A 21,110-nucleotide genomic window follows, 5' to 3' on the forward strand; every position below is an offset into this window, starting at 1 on the left:
TGGTCAGGCTGACAGCTACCATGATAATAAAATTAATGTGCAGAATGTAATAGTTTTACGTTAAGCAGCAAATCTCTTTGCATGTATAATGTGAATCCCATCTCTTTCTTTTATTAATTGCACCATGTGCTATCCCAGAGCTCCCTAAATATAGGTTTTTTTGTAAAATCTGTTCAAAGAAAGTCTCCTAACAAGGCAAAATTGCTCTGGAATATTTGTCCTGTGATGTGGGTGGTGTCATATACTTTTAACTAGATCACAGTGGTAGAAAAGAGAAATCTTCAAGATTGCTTTCTTCTTCCAACATTGCCTTAGAGATGTAGTGCAAAACCTGCCTGTTACTTCACCTGAGCAGCTCTGCTCACCAGTCCTTCCTCCATCTTAAAACAGGATTGAGAAAACATCCCCAAAGCTAACCATACAGGAAGCAGCACTGAACTGTGTCTTTCTCCTTGTGGCTAGTGTTCAGTGCTGTCAGTCTCTAAAACCTTTATTTGAGGCTAATTTCAAAGTAGAAAACCTTAGCATTCAAATCCCTTTGAAACTTTACAAGTAATGTATTGTTAATAGGTGAACAGACACTTTTAGAAAAATTCAAAGAAGTACTAAAGATTAAAAAAGGAATGCAAAAGGAAATCAAAAGACTCTTTGCCTTCACCTGCAGTTCCTATTGACAAAAAAAAATTAGTTATATGTTTTGTTATTGAATTTTGTTTCTGCTTTTTTTCCTGCATTATTTTAGTGCAGTAATTTGTGTTAAAGGAATGATAACAAGGAAACTCAAACTTTTCATCTGTAATTCCAGAATTTCTTGGTTTGTCTTACAGCTTTCCAGATCTTCTGCTAAAAAATAAGAGTGCTGCTAGTAGGTAAAATGAAGGCTACAGCATATAGTTGCTCTTTCTGCCTTATCTGAATGGGAAGACAGTGCTGTCATTAAATCCCATAATTCCAGCGTTCCAGATAGCATGTATCTAGTTCACTGACATTTCTATCTAACTTCACATTAGCTTCATGTGCTCCAAGTATATTGCTTGTGAGGAGTTACTGGCAGCATAATTGCAAATTTGGACATACCTATATTTACATGGTGCACTACAATATGAAAGCTGACATAAAATTTCATTTTGTGAGTTATGACACTGACATGTTTTTATCAGAGAAGTCTAATTTGTAAATTGTTGATGACATAATTACTTTGTAACTAGTTGAGCCACAGCTCACCAATAATTCTTGTTCTTCCAAACTCTATAATATAATTACAAGCAGATCAGACTAGGAATGAAATCGTTAAAAAGGGATTGCAGCAGACCAACTAGAAACGTAAACCGTCTTTAATAAATGCATGCCTAGATGCATCCTGAACTTCCCATTGATTGCCCTGGGATGTGCAATACCCCTTCAAACCCCTCTCCTTTTTGTTAGCAGCCAAAAGAGGGTGAAGAAGCAGGGATTATGGTAAGGGAGCTTCACTGGCCTCATTTCTGATGCCTTGCAAATTGTGCACATTGCCTTGGTTATGCTGAGCCCATTGCTGAGCAGCATCTACAGGAAAGCCATTTCCAGCTAAGCAGCCAGCAAGAGTTTTGCATTATAATCAGTCTAACATACAACAAGAATATGTAACTAGATCTGCACATAGCTACTTTCAGTGTGTGGGGAGACCATGCAAGCAGTGGCTGCTCAGCTGTAGTCCCATCTCAGGCTCCTTTTCTGCATCTTAGTGGAGCCATGGAGCCTGCCTGGGGTGCTGTTATTCTGAGCACTCAATCACATGGTCTCAGAAACATCTTAATAAATTCTCACCAGCAATGCAGCCAAGAGCTTTGCCTCAAAATAAAACAGCTCCCCGGGATCTCAACACAGCAAAAGAGCATCTTGTCTGGCTGAGCAGATAGGAACTCTGCTACCTGGCAAAAATGACCGACAAAACCCCCTTCGAAACGGATATGCTGACTCTCACGCGATTTGTTATGGAGAAGGGACGCCGTGTAAAAGGAGCAACAGGAGAGCTGACACAACTGCTCAACTCCATGCTGACTGCCATAAAGGCCATTTCCTCTGCTGTCAGAAAGGCAGGCCTTGCCCACATGTGAGTCCTACCTTGAGATACAGGGAGGAAGAGGAGATAGAGAGACAGCTACTTGCACAACAAGGCTGGGGAGTGGGCAGCAATTCACAAATACTTTGGAAGTGTCTTTTTTTAAGCTGAGTGAGGTCAGAGCCTGGATTATCAAGAGTGGGAAGCAGGAGATCTCTCTGAAGCTTTTTAATATTGGGCACAAGATAGACATTTAAACTAACTGCTGTTCTGTAATATTTTACTCTAAAAATGGAAGTCAGAACTTCAATGTACTGCTCACCTTGTTATCTCTTGTACTTGTTGATATTGAACTGTTTTAAAATCTACTGTGAATTTGCTGAAAATCAGACCATGATATTTTTAATGTAGAATATCTCACTGTGATATTTTCTGCTAGGATCCAAGTCCTCTGCTGAACTGTGTGAATTAGAACTTGTCTTATCTCTTATATCTTAGCTGATTTTCTACCTGTCTGCTGTATATGCAATGGTCTAAAGCAGTAGCCCTGTGAGAAACGCCCTCTGCTGCCATGCATTTCACCTTCCTTCCTCAAGCAATATCCCTCAATCAGGGTTACCGGCAGGGAGTCTTAATGGGCCCTATACGAAAAACAAATGTAACCACTTGTCATCTAGTTCTGTAGCAAATGGAATAAAGAACTGAATTAGCAAAGCCTGGAATGTTCTGAGCTGTTCCTCACAGCCAGGTGAAATAGACATCAGTCTGAGTTTTTTAATGGTGATCTATCTGAAGCTCTTCAGAGATATGGAATGTCCTGATAAAGTTATGTATTTAAAATAGAAAGGTTTTGATATGTATTGAAAGATATGTTTCTTGGCATGCCTGAGTAGGTACATATACATGCATGCATGAAAGAAACAAGGAACATATTTGTAAAAGAAAGTCAACATTTGTAATTTGTTCTGGGTTGTTTGTTTTGTTTTTTTTTTCCTTCCCCTGGAAACACCAAAATGCCTGACATTCTGGATTTTTTTTCTTTTTTGTGCTCCTGTTGATTATATGGTCCAAGTCCTCAATACTCTTTGCAAATCATGAATTCAATGTCAGCACTATCACCCTGACTTTACAGGCATAGATCATAACAAGTAGAGAGGACATGAGACATACTCAGAATTAACAGCAGCATTAGGCTCCTACACCCTTACTGTTATACTGTGCTTTAGTCCTTGTTAGTTGCAACTGTTTTACCTCCCTGTCTTAGAAGAACAGTTGCTTTTATGTCATTTCTATCTTTCAGTAGGCAATGTCTGAAGTATTTAGTAAGTACAGAGAAACTATTTGGTAGACTAGGGGTAGAATAGTCACATAGCCTTCTTCCAGTCAGAAAAAAACCCATCCATTATGTTTAGAAGCAAATGTTTCTTTCTATAAACAAAAGCTTCAGATGTTGAATCAGAAATATCTAAAGTATCCAAACCACAAACAAGTAACTTGCACTGTTTAAATTACTGAAACTAACTACAAAATTTCAGAAGTTCCCTTGGCAAACTTTCACCATAGGTAACTGACTTGCATCCATCTGCATTTGTGCAGTTAAAGAAATCTGGTTTTTCTAGCCCCTCCTGTGATGTGTCTTCTTTAATGTTATAGAGCTCAACATGAATTTTTAGCAAATTTTCAATTCAAAAGTCATAGATCTGAGCTGAAATTGTGCCTGAAAACACACAGACTGAAGAATATGTACTTAGTACTCCCTGGCAATCATGGTCCTTTCTAGTACCCTAAATTTGGCACTCAAAAATAGAGTGTAGAGAAGTATTCAAAACATGGAATACTTCTGAAAAGCTCAAGCAGCTTTGAGTAAGACAAAACACCTACCCTGGTCCCAGCTAAGGCCTGCCACTCACCAGCATCATCCTAGGGACTAATCACTTGTCCCTTTCTCCTCTTTTTTTTTCTTCCCCCCCCCCCCCCAATGAATAAAAAAGCTCTATCTATTCCCTGTATGGTTTTTGTATTTCTAAGATGCCCAGATTATGCACATTAGGTCTAAGCAGTGCTTCGTCAATTGGAAATCTCAGAAACATATACACTGTTTTCTGTGTCATTAGCACGTTGCTAAAATATGCACATTGCTAAAATGTAAAAGACCTTGATCCTGAGATACAGTTCTGTATGGTAAATTACCTGGGGATGTCTTTAAAGTTTCTGATTTTGGGCTGGCTGGGGACTGAGTGAATGTGGGTTAAAGGAGACAGAGTTCTGAGCAGCCAGCAGCAGAAAATAATGCAGATGCCAACGGCCCCATGTACTTCCTCAAAGCTGGTGCTGACTGCTTTGTGGGGCTGCTAGGGAAGCCTGGCCCCTGCTTGTTGGGCTGTATGCTCTGCTTCTGGCCTGGAGAACATCCAAGCAGAAGCAAAAGGACCCAGGTAAAGCCCCAAAATAATACCATCGCCCTTTCTCTTTCTCATGCATGCTTTATTTTCTAGCAGCAGCAACAGTCTTATAATGCACCCTAGTAGTTTAATCCACAGATTAGGTAAAGGTGTGGGAAGATGAGAAGAAGGAGCCACCCTGACTTGTTTTGTTTTTTTTCCTAAAAACCCATAATGTTGGCCTCCCTCAGGTTTCTTGACATTTTTACTATTCTGTAGGTTTGGTATAGCTGGCACTGTAAACGTAACCGGTGATGAAGTGAAGAAGCTGGATGTATTATCCAACTCCTTGGTGATTAATATGCTCCAGTCCTCCTACAGCACATGCGTCCTCGTCACAGAGGAGAACAAAGAGGCCATCCTCACCCCGAAAGACAAGCAGGTCTGTGCAACCCGACATTCATGGGGGTTATGGGCTCAGGCAGCAGCAGGTGGCAGTCTTGCTTCAAGTATGAAACCTGGGCTTGGCCCCAAAACCAACCCTTCCCAGGGGAATTCAGAAAATTTGCATAATTTCTGTGTTGTTTTGATTAATAACTGTGGTGGATGGCATGGTTTCAACAATTAAAAGACATGTGGAGGATAAAATTATTATTAAAGTTTTGCAAAGCAGGGAGAATAATTTTTCTTGAGCTTGTTAACAAATCCCACATTCCAGGTGTAAATGTACTATTACAATGCCTGACCTGGTTTTGGATTACATTAGTACTTAGGCAAGATAAAATCAGATGACAGGCTGGCAGAACTGGGTTTTATGTTACATGTCCAAAGGAAACACCTGACTGCTTCGTCAGGCTTCCCCCAGGAGGGGATTCTATTGCAGCAGGATACTGCCCATGCTGATGTAACCTACCCTTTCCCGAAGACTTTTTCTTTCTGCCTTCTTTCCCTCAAACTTCACAACACAGGGAAATCCTTTCATTTGGAACTAAAAGTAACAAAATAAAACATATTTACTTGAGGAAGTTACATACTTCCATAATGAGTCAGTCCTTTTGCTTTCAAACGGTTTCTTGCACTGCTTGGCAGCAGAGGATTACTCCTTTCTATCATCTGATTTTGTGCTGTTTGAGCAGAAATATGTCTTCTCCTGTTTCTTTGGCAGGCCCTCAGGGAGTCAGTATTGTACTGCAGAACCAGCTGGGTCAGCAGTGTGGAGTTCTCTGATGAGCTGTATCAGGACTAAATGCAGCCATAAAGACATGGGATTTGTCAAGTAAAAGGAAATAATAATGCAAAACAACACATCATTTAATGCTTTCCTTGCCACTTCTGTCTTAGGGCAAATATGTGGTTTGCTTTGACCCCCTGGATGGTTCATCCAATATAGACTGCTTGGCACCAGTAGGAACTATATTTGCTATCTACAAAAAGGTAAGAGGATGGATGAAGCACACATGGCATGATGCACTTGGTGAAAGCAAAATGTCTTGGGTTCATCACCTTGCCTAGTTTCTTTCCTAGGTCCTTTATATGTCTCTGGGGAAAAAGGAGCCTTAGAAACAGTGGAAGAGGTAACACTTGAGATTTGTGAGTGCTAAAATGCTGCCTGAATTCCCAGGAAGGGGACACCCAACCCCACAAAATTGCTAGGTGGCAGCACTTCCTTCCTCCAATCACGCAGGCATCAAACCCTCTCTCCACCAGGACATCTGGTTAGCTTCAGTGATCCTTGACTCGCTGTTTTGGTGCTGATGAATCACAGTATTTGTCCTCCTGGACACTGACTGGAGAGGGCTGGCAGCTCTGGACCATATCATGTGGTCACCAGTGTGGTGACCTCCCAGCATAAGCTGCTAAACCTGTTATGGATGGGAATTTATAAGCATGGTAGTGATGGAGGCTGAAGCAAGCAAATACCTGCATTCATCGGGGCCCTGCCAGCACGTTTGCTCCCATGGGGCTGCACAGAACATCAGCTGTGCAGCCAATTACAAATGTTAATAGTTACAGTCATGCCAAGTCTTGTGATTTGTTTGCTAATCTCCCAGCAGTTGGTGTTTTTCCCAAAGGCTGAGCTCATGGTCTCATGACTATGGGAGATCCTCAGCCATTACTATTGTGAAATAACATTTTACAATACTTGTGACTTCAAAGAAGTCTTTGTAGACTTCAATGCTACACTTCAAACAAATGAAGATATGTTTTTAAAGTCTGTCTCATCTACTAACTCATAATTTGCAACTGGCTAGTCCTTGGTTTTTGCCTTTCTTTTAGGCAATACACTAGTCATCACTGTTGAGAATATGCATCTACTAGGGAATCAAGTAGGGACCAGAGGGTAGTGGCACAAACCAAGTTCTGGCATATGGCAGGCCCTGGCATATGGCTGTCCACACTGTTAATTGTTAGTGGAAACCCACACCACACGTGCAGCACAGGCTGCATGCAACACTAAGAGGATGTCTAGGTATGTTTTGTGGAAAGAGCAGTCTACAGACTACCTGCAGTACCATCCAGTATCTTGCTTCTTGCAGGGAAGAAAGCTTATCTGTGTGGATGCAATCCATGAAACATGCACTTTTGGTAAGCAAAGGGGCCCCCACCCTTTTCATTTATCTCTCAAGAGATAACCCAAATGACAACAGCAGCTCCCTACATTTACAGTAGGCAGTAGCTGCACTGTCCGCTATTTTAAGGGTGGTAAGAACCATTTTACAAATACTAAATACCATTTTTCTCTTTAGAAATATTGTGTTAACTTACTCTATGTAACTGCAAAGGCAATTCTCCAGTGATTAATACAGCTTAGAAGGTTGAAATACAGATTAAATTTCTCTGTCACCTTGAACTCACCTATAATATGTGTAAAGACTATGGACTGCCCAGGTTCCCTAAAATTCTGCTTCAAAATAGGAGCATTTGCCAAATTTCCAAATTCTCAAGATTTCCAATGATTTTCTGATCCTTTCAAAATTGTATTACATGTTAACATACTTCCTGTAAATACTGTTTCTAAGTTACTGGTTTCCATGTGGGTGGATACTTTTCAGTGCTTCCTAAAAAGGAAATTACATTGCTTTGTACAAATAGTTCATATCCAAATGAAAATGCTGCTGTTAGGACGAAGCAGTTTGTCAATTATAAGAACAATCCTACAAGAAAATTTTCAGTTTTCCCTGGAAAGTTAAAAACAATGTTGAATTTCCTGGCTTTCACTTGCATAACACTTTCCATTAGAATGCTAATTACAAGGTAGGTCTTAATTAACGTGCCTTCATCTCAGACAACACAATATCATAGCAACATGATTACCTTTAAACACTAGTAAATTCAAAAGCTTTGAAATTATTAAATAATAATAAGTGCTTTATTGATTGTTACTAAAGGCTAGTGTGAAAAGTATAAAAGTGATATATTTATCCTGGTGGATAAGAATCACTTAAGGCAGAAATCATAATCTCAGGCCATTTAAGGTTCATGAACAACATTTTGGAAAAGCTAGAACAATTGTAATTCCAAAGGATGAACCTTAGCACCTATCTGATATTTGGCACCTGCCAATTCTCAGAGGAGTGCGTGACTGATTTTCTACCATGTCTTGCCTTACCTTCGTTTCCAAAGGCACACTCCTCAGAAGTGAAACTTTTGGCTCATTTTAGGGGGAAAAAAAAAAAAGGTAATAAGCATTTTTATACAAAGGCCAGACCTGGCCAATACATTTAGAGGTGAAAACAGTTCTCTGGCTGCTCCCAATCCAGGACATCCACCATGGTGGAAGGCACCATTCTCTCCTGTCAGAAAAGTACTGCATGAGTTTCTTAGAGAAAGCCACTAAGAAATAAATGCCATCTCAGGTTTATTTAATTTTCCACCTGGCTTTTGCTTTCGGAAACATAGGTGGTGGTGTTAAAAAGATGAGAAACATCAAAAAGTGGGGCTGAGGGAGAAGCCTTGCTGAACCAGCAAGGGATAAGTCCTTGATGGTCGCTGCCACTGGGGGCCTCTCAGTTGCTGGAGTGTCGGGGTGTGGTGATAATAAGTGTTTTTTGCTTGGATTCTTCCCAGATGTTCATGCCACTGAGCTGAATCTACAACTCTTAATTCATGCTGTATGAATATACTGTGAAACTTTTTTGCTTTATTTCATCCTGGTTTTAATATGGAACTTTTCCCAGTGCCTCTATTGTATTTTATTTGCTACCCTTCATTGTCACGAGGACAATGTCCTCCCCTTCGTGTGGTCCCTTACAGCGAAGGTATAAGAATTCAGTGTAAACACAAAGGATATTCACGAAACACATGATACAAATGGAGACCTGGAAACCAAGGTCTCCCAGTGCTGATAAGAACTCCTTCATGAGATGTTGGGCAAATCATACATGAAAAATTTCAAACTCAGATATCACCTGAGGGTATCCCTATAGTCAGACTCTGCAGACCTTGTTTCATCTGCTTCACATCAATAATGAGTGAAAGTGACTGTGTCAATGCTTGTCAGAGCTTTTCTGCAATCCATCTGCCTATTTCAGTGCTTTGCATAAAGACCTTCAAAGACATTTACTACCGCCATCATAGTCAAAACATAATAGAAAGGAAATCCATCTGCGCACCTGAAGGAAGTGAAAATACTCAGCAGCTCTCAGAGTGGACTGGCCAGCTTAATCCCCTGGTTTGTTTCACAGTACTTGGCAGGACAGGACTCCTATAGTCCTAACAATGATATATCAGCTGATCTGTAGTTTTTTCATATTAACAACCTTTGCAAAATGTTTGTTTCAGAGTGAAATTTTTTCCTACTTTTTGGAAGCTAGGTCTTGGAAATACAGTTGTGAATAAGAATAAAATAACAAGTGAATTCTGCCCAACTGCCTATCTCCTGAAGGAGGATTCCTCTGGTTTTTTTCAGGATAGTCAACAAATACATACTTTTTCAGCCATATAAACATTTTAAATGAATATCATATATAAACAAAAGCTACATATATTGTATATGTACCATGTTCTAGAAAACAAACTTCTTTGCTGCATTTATATAGAATTATTTTTTATTTAATGAGAAAAGCATACAGAAATCTATGACGATCATAATAAGTTTGCAACTAGTTGTGTGAATATATGTTTAACTCTGCATTTAATGGTGCAAATAATTTGTCTACTATACAACCATTGTTTTTGATGTTGAGATGTATGTGCCATGGGGATGTATTTTTGAAAGAGATGTAGGGCATAATAGTTGGTTCTGTAAAGATTGTTTAGCAAAGTATTAGCCACTATCCATCAATATTCAAAGCTCTGAAGTATACAAACAAAAGTTTTAAGTAGTCTCCCTTCACTATGTGCATTACAACCTCTCTGAATAAGCAGCCTGACATAATTTCAAGTGACTGTACCACATGTATTTATAGAAGCTGTATTTCAACTGTCATGAAGTGCTGGTTTGCAACTGAATTTTTTTTTCCACAGAAGAACTTGCAAATAATAATAACAAAAAGATTTTAGAAAAATACAGCTAAAAATTGTAAGTGAAGTAACAAAACTAGCAAAATCTTTCAGCTGAAAACAAAAACATTTTGATGTGAAATTACTGTTTTCATATGCCAAGAAAGATGTAGTTTCAGCATCCTACATTTCAGTTTTCCCCTACATGTTGGCATATAACAATGAATGGGATCACCTTGCCCTGATGGGCACCCTGATAACTCCTTACTATAGGGCACACCAGAGAATTTCACTGTAGAAGGAGAGGTATTTTCTTTTGAAAAATATCTATGGAAGGCATTCTTGTTTTTTTAAAGAATTTACTCAATATTCATCAAATATTTTATTTTCTACACAAGACAGTCTTCACTGATTTTTATTTTTTTTATTTTTTTAGGCGGATATTCTGGGCTAGGCCTACCATTTCTATTGAGCTGCTACTCAATCTAATTAAGCCCATGCAATCACTGAGAAACTATCTGAGTTTGGGATAATAAAATACTAAACCAGGGTCTGAAGAAAGGGGAGAGGTTCTCATTTTAATTCCTCATGGACCACCATCAAAACACACACAGAAAACCCACCACAACTGGCAAGGTTTTAAGTAAATATTAATATGAAGCATACCCACTTTGTGGTTGCAGGAGGTGAAGGCTGAAACCAGCCTTCCCAAGTACTCTTGGCTGTTCTCCTTACCCTGCCAGACAAACTCTTTCAAGCTGTAGCTGAGGCACAACCCTAGAGCTGGCTGGAAATACTTGCACCAGGTCTGCTTGGGCTACTGGTGTTCAGTGATAACCAAAGAGCCAAATCCAAATGTGAGTGTTGGAAATTGAATAAAAGTGTGAAGTAAAATGCCATGTATGTTCTACATAGAGTCATATATGCATATCTCCACACATGCACACTTCACATCATCAAATACTTTCGCTATTTCATACACAATACGAACATTTATATCCCTTCAGTTAACTATCTCTTCACTAGCAGAGACCAGTACACAAACTTTGTTTCATCATGTTGCACCATCTACCTTTTTATTCTGTATTATTTGAAACATTTTGTCTGTAATGTTAATTACAACATTTATCTCTCAGTAATTTCCTCTGAGGCGCATCAGTATGATAGCTTATGTTATATTTACAGAAAATTAGTACCTCTGTTTGGTCTCAGATTTCTGATGATCTTGAATTATTAGCCTGGGCTGTAATGCTAAGGTGTCAACTTTCTTGCAGATGACGTATTGATTGTGTGACACGTATAAAGTAACAAACTCTAAACGTCCTGTCACAGCATGCACATGTACTTGTATCAAACTTGCTCTGAACTAGTGGGAACAATCTCTGTTTTGTTGTTTCGAAGGCCTGCATGGACACGAAAAGGAAATCTGTCATATTATTGTTGAAATATTGTTTTTAGTGTTCATCATCAGAATTTAACCTTCAGTCCAATGGTAATTTTTCCTCAGGAAACAGATGATGAGCCCTCTGAAAAAGATGCTTTACAGCCCGGACGGAATACTGTTGCTGCGGGCTATGCCCTGTATGGTAGTGCTACACTGGTTGCCCTCTCCACAGGGCAAGGAGTGGACTGCTTCATGCTTGATCCGGTACAGTCGTGGTGTTAGTCACATTGCCACTATCTTTTAGAGTTTTCTGTGCTTGGTTTTACTTATTTTTGTTAGTCCTTTTCTCTGTAATCTACACACTCTGTGCAATTCTTTTTTCATGCCCTGGAGCATCCTATCTCCTCTTTACAAGTATTTATTTAATAATACCTGAATGACCATGTTGGTTGCAATACCCGTTTGTTTTTTTTCTACTCAATAGAGGGCAAATTAAGTTAAATTCTTAGTTAAGCATTTGAAACCCCGTTCATTCAAAACAACACTTAAGAAAATTTAATCTGAAGAGTGCCTTTGCCTCTACTTAAAGTACTCCACTTTTATCTTTTTCTTGATTTTTCTGTCTGATGAAAAACATCAGTATGTTCACTATTTAGCCTGAGGGAAGGGCCATTTTTTTATATAGTTCATTTACAGTGATGTTTGATTTCTTGAATGCAGTTTAGTTCTATTGCTGTCACCTAAGCTGCATGTCCCAAAATTTGCAAAAGCACAACCATGCCTATACAATTGGACATGTCCCGCTCCTTGGTGCCCAGCCCAGGAGCCAAACGGGTATTACTGTGGGAGTACAGGAAGATCATTCATTTGTAAAACCAGCATTAGATGTGGAGAACAACGTAAGAGGGTTGGGGTTTGTTTTTTTTATATAAAAGGATTCATTATTATCAAAACTTCTTTTAACCTTCATAAATAGTCTCATTCCGAGTGGAAAGAACTGGGAGCTGAACTGTTCTGGTAAGAGACAAAGAAAGAGAACATGGATGTTGAACTCGAACTGCAGACAGCACCACCTGGAGGTAGCTGACCACATTCACTTCAAGATATTTAGACAAGACAGGCAAGAAGAGTTAAAAAATCACAAGACAGTGTAATTTCTTAATTTGCAGCCTTATGAATTGTAGACAGAGATTCATGATCCACCCACTCTCAGAGCTGACTGGTGTTTCTTTGATATGCTAACTATTACAGTCAGTTTGCTTTTTGTTTGTAGTACTAATGTGACAAGTTTTCATTAACTTAATGCAGATATTTTGCTTTCTGCTCTTTTTGAAATACTGTGGGATTATACACCAGCCTGGTGCTGGAAGGACCAAGCTGTTCTAGCATTTCTATCTCATCCAGTGTGACAACTGTTACAGAAAGTCAACAAAATTTTCTGCTGCTTGCTAATACCTCATCTATCCTGTCCTGCAGGCCCTTGGTGAATTTATTTTAGTGGACAGAGATGTTAAAATCAAGAAGAAGGGGAAGGTATACAGTCTCAATGAAGGTTATGCAAAGTATTTTGACCCTGCAATGACAGAATATTTACAAAAGAAGAAATTCCCTGAGGTAAGAAAATATTAGCATTGTACCCAATGTACTGTGCACTGGCAAGCACTGCATACCATGCAGTCTTGGCTAATGGGAAAAGATTTGAAGGCCTCCCTGAGTTCAGACCCATTTAACCCTTTCATGCCATCAAATTAATTTTGGGTATATATCTAATTTTTTTTTTGGTGTCCTGACATCTTTTGCGACTTATATTTCAGTAAATAAAATCATAGCTTGTTCATCAATGTGTGAAAAAAAATGTACTGAAGAACTAGATTTTTCAACAAAGCTCTGAAACTGTGCTAGCCAAGTTAGAGTGTATGGTTGTTTTCTAGCTTTGTATGAATATGCAGTTCAGTCGTGTGCAGCTGGGCACTTAGGGCTAGATTCCACATACTGCCTAGAAGGTGATTGCAGCAATTTGGGTGGCATCACAGCCCTGCATGGGACTTGAGGAGGAATTGATGTATAGGGCATGGGACAATACCTTCTTATTCAGACAGGTCACTCACCCTATATTCCTCTGGCCACTAGAAGCCAAGAGAAGTAAAAAATCTTATTTCAGTCTGTGGGTCAAGCAATAACCTTAACAGAATGGAGAAATTTGTCTTGTGCCTTTTTCTCAGCACAGTCTCAGTAGTGTGTTTTAAGAAAGTGTGTTTCTGTAAGGGCAAGAAGCAACTAAAATTGTCAGTGGTATTGCATTGACTTAGAATGTCCTGAGTTTGAAGGGGACCCACAAAGGGTCTTTCACACAATACTGCCCATGTTCACACTTAAATTGTGTAAATAATCTGCATGTGAATAGGAAATCTGCTATATTCCAAACATGTCTGATGATTTGTACATAGGTGGAACAGCTGTGCAGCTCATGCTCAGTAAATTTTATAACTGTGAGTTGCAGACTCCTTATTTGATAATGTCATAGAAGCAATCCTTAGCGATCTGTTTCAGGGGCTGTTTATTGTTGATATGTTATGACTTTTCTTAATGTTAAACTTTTTTTAAGACTTCGTTCATTACCTTTTGAAACTATAAAAGAGAGTTCTTCTTTTGATAGTATTTTTAAAGGTATTTTGAGACTGTAATCACACCTTTCCCAGACTTTAACGGCAAACGTGCTTAGATCTCTCTTTAATATGTTGTAAGGTGTTTTCTTCTGATGTAAAAAATTTTCACAATTGTAATGTCACAAATGCAAACAGTGTGATGGAGAAGCTATCATTTGAAGTCTAAATATGCAATTTTTTGAGTGTAAGCTATGAAAAACAAGGGAGCAAACACTTAAAAGTGTCGTTCATTTGTGCCTTAAAGTAACAGGACCAGATTTAAACAAAACTCAGTATAAAAGCTCCAGGCTGTGTCTTATCCATCGCGTCTTCCACAGTTTGTATTCTTTTCTTCTGAATTTTTTATAGTTCTCCTAATATTCTCCTATGTTATTACATAGGCTGGAAGAGGTCTGTCTTCCACTTTTACTATCAGCTATATGAAATACCTGAGTTATATGATTAAGCATCTTAAGACTCAACTTCCTAGTGTTCTGTTGTATTATAATGTGTGATTTCATGAGAATCTCTTCCCATTTTAAAAGAGAGTAATTATCAAAACTTCGCAATTACATAGAACAATTTGGAAAAGTGATTTTAAAATAGAACAATATTTTTTTTCTATTTATGTGTTTTTTCTACCAGCTAACCTTGTGATTTTTTGGGGGAAGTGTGACTAACATGATATCTGAAGGTCTTGGAGCTGGCGTTGCTGAACAAGTGCTTCTCTGGACCCAGTATCAGCACAGGCTGAACTTTCTAGAAAGCACTAAGATCTTTTATTAGAAAACTGATCCAGACAAAAAAACCCATGCAGATATCTTTTCAAACTTTCAGCATTGCAGTACATAAATATACATGTGTATTAAATGTGCATTTGGTCTACTGTATGTGCTTCTATTTGTTCAAGACACCTTGCTTGTCTTCTACATTTCCTACTTTATCATTCTTATGACCAGCAAACCTGAGACTGACATGAATGCTTCCCTGATAGCGTTTGCTAGAATGACCTGTCCTTCAACAACATCAATATCTGAGCTAAGAGCAAAGAAAACTACATTCATGAATAAATTGCTATTTCTCAAGCTAAACTGTAGAATGAATGCTATGACCAATTTCACCATTATCAAATAAGCTAGAAGGTAAAAGTTGGAGTCCTCTGGAAATTGTCTGGACATGTAGTAAAAAGTGGCATCCCTCTTCATGCTCTGGCTTAGGAACCAGTGAAGAATCAAAAATCAAATATGTACTTTGTGCTGTTAATGTGAAGTAGTTTTCACTCCCTTTTTTTTCACAGACTGGGGGTTGATTCTAAATTGTGCACTCAAATTACAGGCACCCCAGTTTGCACACTGTGAATGCAGCTTTTCAAAACACTTATTTGAGAACCCTGTAGATGATCACTACGTCTTACAAAAGGCTACATTTCAGGCTGGTTTTTGTATTTACAGTATCTGTAAGCAGCTTAAATCTGTGATTTAAGCAGTTTTTCTTTCTGTTCCATAAAAAAAAATTACATTTTGCCACGCTACTAGCTGTCTAGCCTGGTAAATATAATGTTTTACTGTATGTTTTTCAGGATGGCAGTTCCCCATATGGTGCCAGGTACGTGGGCTCCATGGTAGCTGATGTTCACCGTACATTGATGTATGGTGGGATCTTCATGTATCCTGCTAATAAGAAGAGTCCTAAAGGAAAGGTATATAGTTATACTTCCGTTCCCCCAACCTAATACCTCTGGTACTACCAGAGGTTTAAAAGAATAGTTTAGGTAAATTAACAGATAATAATTTTCCATCTCTGAAAAAAATTATTAATGGATATGATGGTCAGCAATCCAATCTAGGCAAGAAATTTAGGCAATTGCCAATTTAGGCCATAAATCTTCCTGTGTACTTTTATATTACAAACTACTGAAGTGGTTTTCACTGCAACCAAGGACTTCAATTTTTCTAAAGATAAACATCTCAGTACCATAGAAAACCACTGACATATCTGTGCATAACTGGCAGATACAAGGCAGACCTAAGGAAGACCTCTGCACTTTAAACTGGCAGCTGAAATTATCCCATGAACAGGTGGGATATGCTGAACTCCAGAGAGGGTTTTGTCCAGTGGTGGGAAACCAAGTTTTCCTATGTAATGTTTCCAAAGGGCACTGAGCTTACTATCACCACCTCTGCAAATGCAGGCTTCTAATACCTGCTCAGAAAAACTCTGTCATTGGAAGATGGGTTTCATGCATGCTGATATCAGTATTTTGGTAAAAGGTGATTTCCCATTTGAACACCTGTACAAAACACACTGTGACTTAATGAGGTGCAATGCAATGCAGTGAGTCCCTGAATGGGCCATGAACCATAGTCAATCTCACCTTTTCTCCTGCAACATTATATACCCTCATTGTCAAACTTCTAAACAAATATATTTTAAAAGAGCCACGGTCATACAGATGATTTGTGGACCACCAGTAACCTGCAGGTTATCCTTAGGAAAAGATTGGCTCAGTGCATTCTGATTGATCATGGCATTCTGACTCCAAACCCACCTTTTTTCCCTATCTACACCATATTTAAAACCTTTTGGTTTTAAGCTGGCTAGTATGTGGAGGAATCTGCCCTCATAAGTTTATTTACCCCATCTCCCACACTCGTATCAGAACATCCTGATGTCTACAGTCTTTAGGGACAGTTGACTACTGGTTCCATCATGGTGAATTTGTATTTACCATAATACCAGCAGATCCAAGTGGTCTTCATAGTAAAAACTGAAAAAGAATTCTCTTCAGCATATACAACTGAAAATGCCTGCATGTTTGTCCAGGCAAAATTGTTTTAAATATTTGAATCATCATCCCGGGGAAAAAACAAAACACCAAAAAAAAAGCCCTCATTAAACTATGTGGATCTGTTTGTGCATCAGAGCAAGAGACAGAAAAGGAATCTACTCTGTGTGAGAAAAGTGGGTTAACTAACTGGCCTCTTCAAATTAAAATTTTTGTTTTGAAATCTGCACTAAATCTGAAGAGAAAGAAAAGAGAAACAGAACAAAAGAATAAATGAACAAATTACCTATATAATTTTATAGAAATTAATATTTCCTCATGAGTTAGCTTATATTCACTGTTGGATTGCTCTGGCTTGCACAGCCATCATAGGGAGAGTAATGAGAGAAGCAAAACTATGCTGTCGTTACAAATAAAAATTTTCTTCTTTGCTTCTCAGAGTGCAGGTCTACATAGTTCTTTTCACATAAGTCTTTTCTTGTTGAATAAATAATGCCTTTGTGGCAGGTGCCCTGATCATCATTCCCCTGAAAGACATTCTATGCACTTGATTAGAGAGCTGAAAGTAATCAAATGTCACTGGAATTGATTGATGAAAAGTCTTTAGAGCAAATGAAAATGACATGCATGTAGGCTCTAACATATACAGTTCCTTCTCTAAGTTAAAGAAAGAGAACAAAATGCTCAATAAATGGTACAGAAATGGTCAACAAATAGATCTTCTTTTCAAATCAGGTATGCTGCATAATATTTTTTATGAATTGAAGGCTTATAGTTCTTATTAGGTGAAAAATTGTTAAACCTATCTGAAGACAAAGCCCACCTGAAGATCCCTAAGTACAACTGCACAGCTACATGAAGAAAAACTGCTTTCCTTAAGTTGCATAATCACAGTTTAAGCAACAAGAAATGCAACATGTGGTTCCATGGTGATACCACTTCTGTTTTCTGCCAACGATCTTCCAAAAGTGGGCCAAGCAATAAGAACAGTAAAGGCTATTGGTCTTATGTTGCCAGTCAGATGGAGTCCTTGTACCAGACGTAGCACTTCAGTGGGATTTAAAGATAAGAATGACACTATTTAAGCTTGTGGTATATTATGGTTTTATTACAGTGTGCTAAAGACATGATGGGTAGTGAAGTCCTGTGTTCAACCCATTTCTCTGTCTTGATAGAGTTGCATTCTGTCGCACTTCCTTTTCCCTAGAAAACATTCTCTCTTTTGCACATATGAAGAGCCCTTTAAACAAAATGTGTACTAATAGTTCTACATGAGCACTTCACAAATAAACCTACAGAAATAATGTCTCAAAAAATGACCAGCTATCATCTATGCTCATTTAAATACAGAAACTTTTGGCATATGTCCCAAATCAGTTTTCATTCCACCAGAGCACAGTCATCCCAACAGGTAATATTTTAGAAAATGTAAACAGATATCAGGGTCCAAACTAAAAGGGGAAATTTGCTTTTAATAATAACTACATTTACTTCTGAAAACATAGCCACCATCTGGGTGAGTTCAGGCCACTAAGATCTATGCATATTTCTGAAGAGAAGCAATCAATACCTGAAATTTGAAGCTGGGAGCATCAAGTTTCAAACTCTAAAATATCCTGACCAAACATAACACAATTGTCCCAAGCTCTGAGGTAGCACATAAAGGAAGATATTTTGGCTTTTTTTTTCCCAGTACTATTAACTTAGCTGGCTTAACTGTTTTGCTGATGTCTGTGGGCCAGTTACTTTTGACATTTTTGACAAAATGGTTTCACTGGTGCTGGACATCAGTATGTCAGCTTGGAAACAAGAGTGGTGATGCTTGGATGCAGGGTTGGTATAAGGTGAGAAGAGAAGAGTAAAGAAGAAGGGCCTGACTTGAGAGACACTGCTACGTAGGCCAACTGAAGTTTGGTACAAAATTTTCCAAAATCACGAAAGGAAGGCTGGGTTTTGGTAAGTCTGTTGATATAATTTCCCCCAAAGGCAATCATGTGTTTCCTCTTTCTTTCTAGCTCCGACTTCTCTATGAATGCAACCCTATGGCTTTCATCATTGAGCAAGCGGGTGGAATGGCAACTACAGGGACCGAAGCAGTGTTGGATGTGAAACCTGAGAATATTCATCAGAGAGTTCCTCTTATACTTGGATCTCCAGATGATGTGCAAGAATACCTTGCTTGTGTACAGAAGCACAAGAAGAGCAGCTAAAGGCTTTTCCACATCAGACCTTGATCATCCGTTTTCAGTCTACAAGAAAAGCCATACATTTCGAGATAGTGGATTCTAGCAATTAACACAGTGAGAGTCCCATTTTATGCGAACAAGAAAAATAGTGAAAATAGTTGATGGGGAAAAAAGCAAAAATTTAATTTCTCCTTGCAGGAAAATGTAGAAATCCTTTTACTCTGATTTATGCAGTGCAAATGTAGAGACGGAGTCCTGATTCCAAACAGAAACTAATTTATATAATAGTAACAAAAGGAAGTGAATTGTGTCAGTATCCCCATTTGATCTGAAGCTTTACATCTGACATTGCATGGATGGTGTAATTTGAAACAGGATTTCCTCATCAATATTTGCAATGCCCTTATCTGGATTTTCTGCCAGAGGCTTTCTTGCTGATCCTTTTTATTTTGACAGCCCTAAGAAGAGCAAAAGTCTCATGCTGTCTGAAACAGAGGCATTTTAAGCTCCAAATTATATGTGCCCTAGGTAATGAATAGAGATGAAAAGGCTGCAGTGTTGCCAAGGTATTTCATTTCTCATAAGCACAGGAAATATCTTGTGTTATTTACAGACAGGTAACTTTCAGTGGTGCAAATTACAATAAACCATTGCTATCAATGTGACACTCAAACCATGCCTATTCCCTGTTAATCCATTGTTCTCTGCAACTGAAGATGATACAAAGCCATTTACATGTCCACTTTCTTTTACTTTGAAAGGTTCTTGTTTCAGATTGAAGCTTGCCCTTTTACACACATCATACTGCTGTGATGTCCCACCCTTAAGGGGAAGGAAACACCCAAGATTCATAGATGCTCATGGTCAAAAGAAACAACAGAAGTCAAATAGTCCACAAAAACTTACAAAGTTTTATTAGTAAATTACACACTTGGCATGGAAACTGGTATAAGTTAATCCCTGATCACCCAGTATAAACACACAGGTAAAGAGGTAGGGTGAAAGGGAAGAAAGAGAGAGAGGAGTGAATTAAAGAGAAGGGGGAGGGAGAGGGAGAGAGAGTCCTAGCTCTAGCATTGATCCAGCTGAGGGGGAATCCAGGGTCCTGAGGGCTCACATGTGCCTGGGCTTTGTGGGGATACCTTTTTGTAGAAAGGCTTTCCTTGCCTCGGAGATAAGTTTCTTGCTTTCTATGCAAATTTGTTATCATGTGCAGTCCTTTCTTCTAGACCTTTCTGGAAATGGGTCATAGTGCTTTGGGTGTCTTTGTTGGTCTTTGTTCGCCCTACAGTCCATGCCCACTTCTCAGCCTCATTCCTGCACTGTGTCGTGCTTATCTACAGGAGCCACAACAAGGATGTTTGCCCTGGAAAAGTGTCTCTCTACCTCTGTATGGCCCCCTTCTCCAGCTCAGCTACATCCTGCTCTTTCTCACGTTGTGTTATTACCAACAATCCTTTTATTACAAACAATCCTTTGTTGTTATTACCAACAGTCCTTGCCTGGCACCACAGTCATGGATTCTCCCCCTCGGGAGACATTCAAAACCCACCTGGACATGTTCCTGTGTATCTTACTCTAGATGATCCTGCTTTAGCGGTGGGGTTGGACTAGACGATCTCCAGAGGTCCCTTCCAAGCCTAATGATTCTATGATTTTGACATCCTCTACAGCCACCCATCCTGTTGGTGCTCTGGTGCTATATCTCAGACTTGACACTACCTAAGGAGATCAGAAATCACCTGAAACTAACAGGCATTCATTGACCAATAAGAGCAAAAATTAGCAATTAAAAGGAATGTGTGATTACATTAAGTGATAAGGATGTGAAAATTGGGCTTTAAGTCACTTTAAATATTAGACACATTTATAACCCTCCTGTCCTGTTATATGAACTTTCTTAGGCGATCTCCTTAATGTAAGCAACTCTTATGCCCTCTGCTCATTTTCACACCTGCTCCACGCTCTCAGTTGTGCTGGTACAAGACTTTATTAAGAACACATTAGGAATTACATTAGGACATAGAGAGGAGTTAAAAATACTCCTGCCAAGAAACTCCAATAGTTATTTTTAACTTCCAACTGTGTTCTATTATTCACAAAGAAGAGGCAGGCTGAACTAATGTGGAGAGAAAATTATTCAGGGTGAGTATTTACCCTTAGTTATTGTTATGCCAGGTGTAAGGATGTGATTTCAGTGCTGCTTCAGGTATCAAACCACTCTTTCTGTGGGTGTTTACCACCCG

General features: G+C 38.8%; 1 protein-coding gene across 1 annotated transcript; it reads left to right on the top strand.

Moving 5' to 3' along the window:
* The first annotated feature begins 1,919 nt into the window (after window positions 1-1,919).
* Window positions 1,920-19,411, top strand: LOC113999334 (fructose-1,6-bisphosphatase isozyme 2). The gene is made up of 7 exons (XM_027742710.2): window positions 1,920-2,092; window positions 4,702-4,864; window positions 5,764-5,856; window positions 11,372-11,512; window positions 12,725-12,862; window positions 15,473-15,592; window positions 18,694-19,411. Exons 1-7 carry the CDS (start codon window positions 1,920-1,922, stop codon window positions 18,886-18,888), a joined length of 1,023 nt encoding a protein of 340 aa, XP_027598511.1. The 3' UTR covers window positions 18,889-19,411.
* Window positions 19,412-21,110: the final 1,699 nt, after the last annotated feature.

The sequence above is a fragment of the Pipra filicauda genome, unplaced genomic scaffold, assembly GCF_003945595.2.
Source record: "Pipra filicauda isolate LSUMZ 115617 unplaced genomic scaffold, ASM394559v2 scaffold256_size1097316_pilon, whole genome shotgun sequence".
Taxonomy (NCBI): domain Eukaryota; kingdom Metazoa; phylum Chordata; class Aves; order Passeriformes; family Pipridae; genus Pipra; species Pipra filicauda.